The sequence below is a fragment of the Eubalaena glacialis genome, chromosome X (assembly GCF_028564815.1).
Source record: "Eubalaena glacialis isolate mEubGla1 chromosome X, mEubGla1.1.hap2.+ XY, whole genome shotgun sequence".
Lineage (NCBI taxonomy): Eukaryota > Metazoa > Chordata > Mammalia > Artiodactyla > Balaenidae > Eubalaena > Eubalaena glacialis.
Window position 1 is genome coordinate 84,674,039 of NC_083736.1, and position 3,178 is coordinate 84,677,216.

At 45.5% G+C, this 3,178-nt stretch overlaps 1 protein-coding gene across 1 annotated transcript; it reads left to right on the forward strand.

Annotated features, from left to right (window-relative positions):
• The first annotated feature begins 608 nt into the window (after positions 1–608).
• On the forward strand, positions 609–2,536 carry LOC133082160 (polyadenylate-binding protein 5). The gene is made up of 2 exons (XM_061178619.1): positions 609–703; positions 1,362–2,536. Exon 2 carries the CDS (start codon positions 1,388–1,390, stop codon positions 2,534–2,536), a length of 1,149 nt encoding a protein of 382 aa, XP_061034602.1. The 5' UTR covers positions 609–703; positions 1,362–1,387.
• The last annotated feature ends 642 nt before the right edge of the window (positions 2,537–3,178 follow it).

Sequence of the window (3,178 nt, forward strand, 5' to 3'; positions counted from 1 at the left end):
TACCATTATGTTGAAGTTCAATGGAGTAAAAATAAAGGCCAACTACAACATGGGCCTGTGTTTTATTTGACCCTGTGATCATTTAGCACTGAACTGGGAGTCCAGTACAGCTGTCAACTGACTTTCCAATGCACTCAGGAAAGTATGCAACCCATATGCTATTTCCTAAGCAGAAACGATTTAGGGAATTCGTTTAAAAAAAAACAAAAAAAAAATATGAGAGTCCCTCCGCCTAGGTCGTCACCTCCTTTGATTTTGGGGTCAGTAGCCTAAAGGTAATATTTTAAAATAATAAATAAAATTTCAAAAATAAGAAATGAAAAATCTAGAAATCATTTAAATCTTTTTCTTTCGTTCGTTCTTTTTTCTTTTTCTTTTCTTTTTTTTTTTTTTTTTTTAACATCTTGGCACAGAGCAAGCGGGAAGTTACTTAGCAAGGTTCCGGGTTTCCTTGCGCCCCGCCCGCTCGCCCTACCACAGCTAGAAGCTTTTAGTCCCTGGGTCGGTCTGTCCTGCAGGGCTCAATCCCTGTCCATCGGTCTGCGCTCTGCCCGCCCGCCGCGCATCTGCCCTTCTCTCCTGACTCCGCCCCGCATCTGTCCGGAACCTCCTCGCGTCTGAGCTGACCCAGTGCGCGTCTGCCAGTCAGTCCCTCCGGACCCGCCGCGAGTCTCAGGCTGCCGAAATCTCCGCGCGTCACTCGGTCCGTACCCAGTGGGCATCTTGGGTATCTGGGCGGTCTCCGGTCCCCCGCGCGTGTGTCTGTCTGTCTGTCTCTCTGTCCGATCCGCCGCCTGCAGCCTGCCTGCCCGGCCGCAGCGCACCAAGTGTCCAGTCTGCCCTTTCGCTGACGCTGAGTGTGTGTAGCGCGGCCTTAGTGAGCGCGAGCCCTTCTGAGACCAGCCAGGCAGCCGGCGGAGGAATACACGTTCGGCCCCTGCCCTTGTTGATATCATTTTAAGCCCGCACGAGCTTGAGGCCTATATTTATGCAGAAAACGGGTCGTGAGGCCTCTGTCGGCAAGGCTAGATGTGGGGAGCCAGCCAGCTGCTTGATGATTTCTTACAATTTAACGGGGAAAGGGACATTTCTTTCCTACTACTGGCTTTTGAAACTGATTTTAGATCTGAATGGGTGGAAATTCTAAGCCACCTTAGGGAGAACGGATTCGTTATTGGGGTGCTTTTTTGTCTGATGCGTTTGTTCTGAGCCTGCTGACCAGCTGTTTCTGAACTTCATTTTCTCAGCCTCAACAGTGATTCTGAGTCTGCTTTTAGCTTCCTTCGCCTTGGCTTTTTTCTGTTTGTGAACAGCTGCTTGGCCCATAGCTTAGAGAAAGCAACCTCTTTTTCTCTCCCAAGAAAGCCTCCTCCCTGTGCTCAGAGAGATGGGGAGTGGGGAGCCTAATCCTGCTGGCAAGAAAAAGAAGTACCTCAAGGCTGCCCTGTATGTGGGTGACTTGGACCCAGATGTCACCGAGGACATGTTATATAAAAAGTTCAGGCCTGCTGGCCCTCTGCGCTTCACCCGAATCTGCCGTGACCCGGTGACCCGCAGCCCCCTGGGCTATGGCTATGTTAACTTCCGCTTTCCTGCGGATGCTGAGTGGGCCTTGAACACCATGAATTTTGATTTGATTAACGGCAAACCTTTCCGCCTAATGTGGTCTCAGCCAGATGACCGCTTAAGAAAGTCTGGAGTTGGAAATATATTCATCAAAAACCTGGACAAATCCATAGACAATAGGGCCCTTTTTTATCTGTTTTCTGCTTTTGGGAGCATTCTCTCCTGCAAAGTCGTATGCGATGACAACGGCTCTAAGGGTTATGCCTATGTGCACTTTGACAGCCTGGCCGCTGCCAATAGGGCCATCTGGCACATGAATGGAGTGCGGCTCAACAACCGCCAGGTGTACGTTGGCCGATTCAAATTTCCGGAAGAGCGGGCAGCTGAAGTTAGAACTAGGGATAGAGCGACTTTCACCAATGTTTTCGTTAAAAACTTTGGAGATGACATGGATGACGACAAACTGAAGGAACTTTTCAGTGAGTACGGGCCAACTGAGAGTGTTAAGGTAATAAGAGATGCCAGTGGGAAATCGAAAGGCTTTGGATTTGTGAGATACGAGACACACGAGGCTGCCCAAAAGGCTGTGTTAGACCTGCATGGAAAGTCCATCGATGGGAAAGTCCTCTATGTAGGGCGAGCACAGAAGAAAATTGAACGCCTGGCTGAGTTAAGGCGAAGATTTGAGCGGCTGAGATTAAAAGAAAAAAGTCGGCCTCCAGGGGTGCCTATCTATATTAAGAACCTAGACGAGACCATCGATGATGAAAAACTGAAGGAGGAATTTTCTTCCTTTGGATCAATTAGCCGGGCCAAAGTGATGGTGGAAGTGGGGCAAGGCAAAGGGTTTGGTGTCGTCTGCTTCTCTTCTTTTGAAGAGGCTACCAAAGCAGTAGATGAGATGAATGGTCGCATAGTGGGCTCCAAGCCTCTGCATGTCACCCTGGGCCAGGCCAGGCGCAGGTGGTGAGAATAAGAATGCTCAATTTGTTTCAGCCTTAAGCTGGTGCCTACTTAGTTTGGGCTACTTTGTGATAAGAGGTTATTTTATGTGAATTCACAGGTTTTTTTAAGTGAATACTTTCTTTTGAAAAAAAGTGAAACTAGAAAACCTTGTTCATTTTAGTGAAGAACATAATTTCTAATTGTAAAACTGTCATTTTGTACTATTTTTCGATATAATAGCCTTAGGAATATGTAGAATAAAGTTTATTCCTCCACATGCTTTTTTGCTAAACCAGTCAAGGTGAGGTAATGGAGTATATTTCCTTCCTTATTTCACTAATACTACTAAATTTAATTTCTCCTATGAAAGTACTCTTGAGATGGTCCTTACTTCTGAGTCTATTACAGTGAAAATTTCTAACTTGCTTTTTGAGAAATCAGTAGAGCAGGGGAAAGCTTATGTGATCCAGTTAATGTTTGTGTATAATTTCACTTTAAATTATTATTTAAAATGAATATTCCTTTAAAAGATGTGAGCTTTCTTTCTTCCTTTTATTTATTTATATATGTTTTCCTTTTTAATATATTGTGGGCATACCACAGACTTGATAGTGACTTTGACTAAGTTTTGAGTTTTCGTTATTAACTTCATGCCCAGAGAAAGAAG

Excerpts from the sequence above, each read along its gene's own strand:
- LOC133082160 (XM_061178619.1), top strand. The coding sequence starts at position 1,388 with ATGGGGAGTGGGGAGCCTAATCCTGCTGGCAAGAAAAAGAAGTACCTC.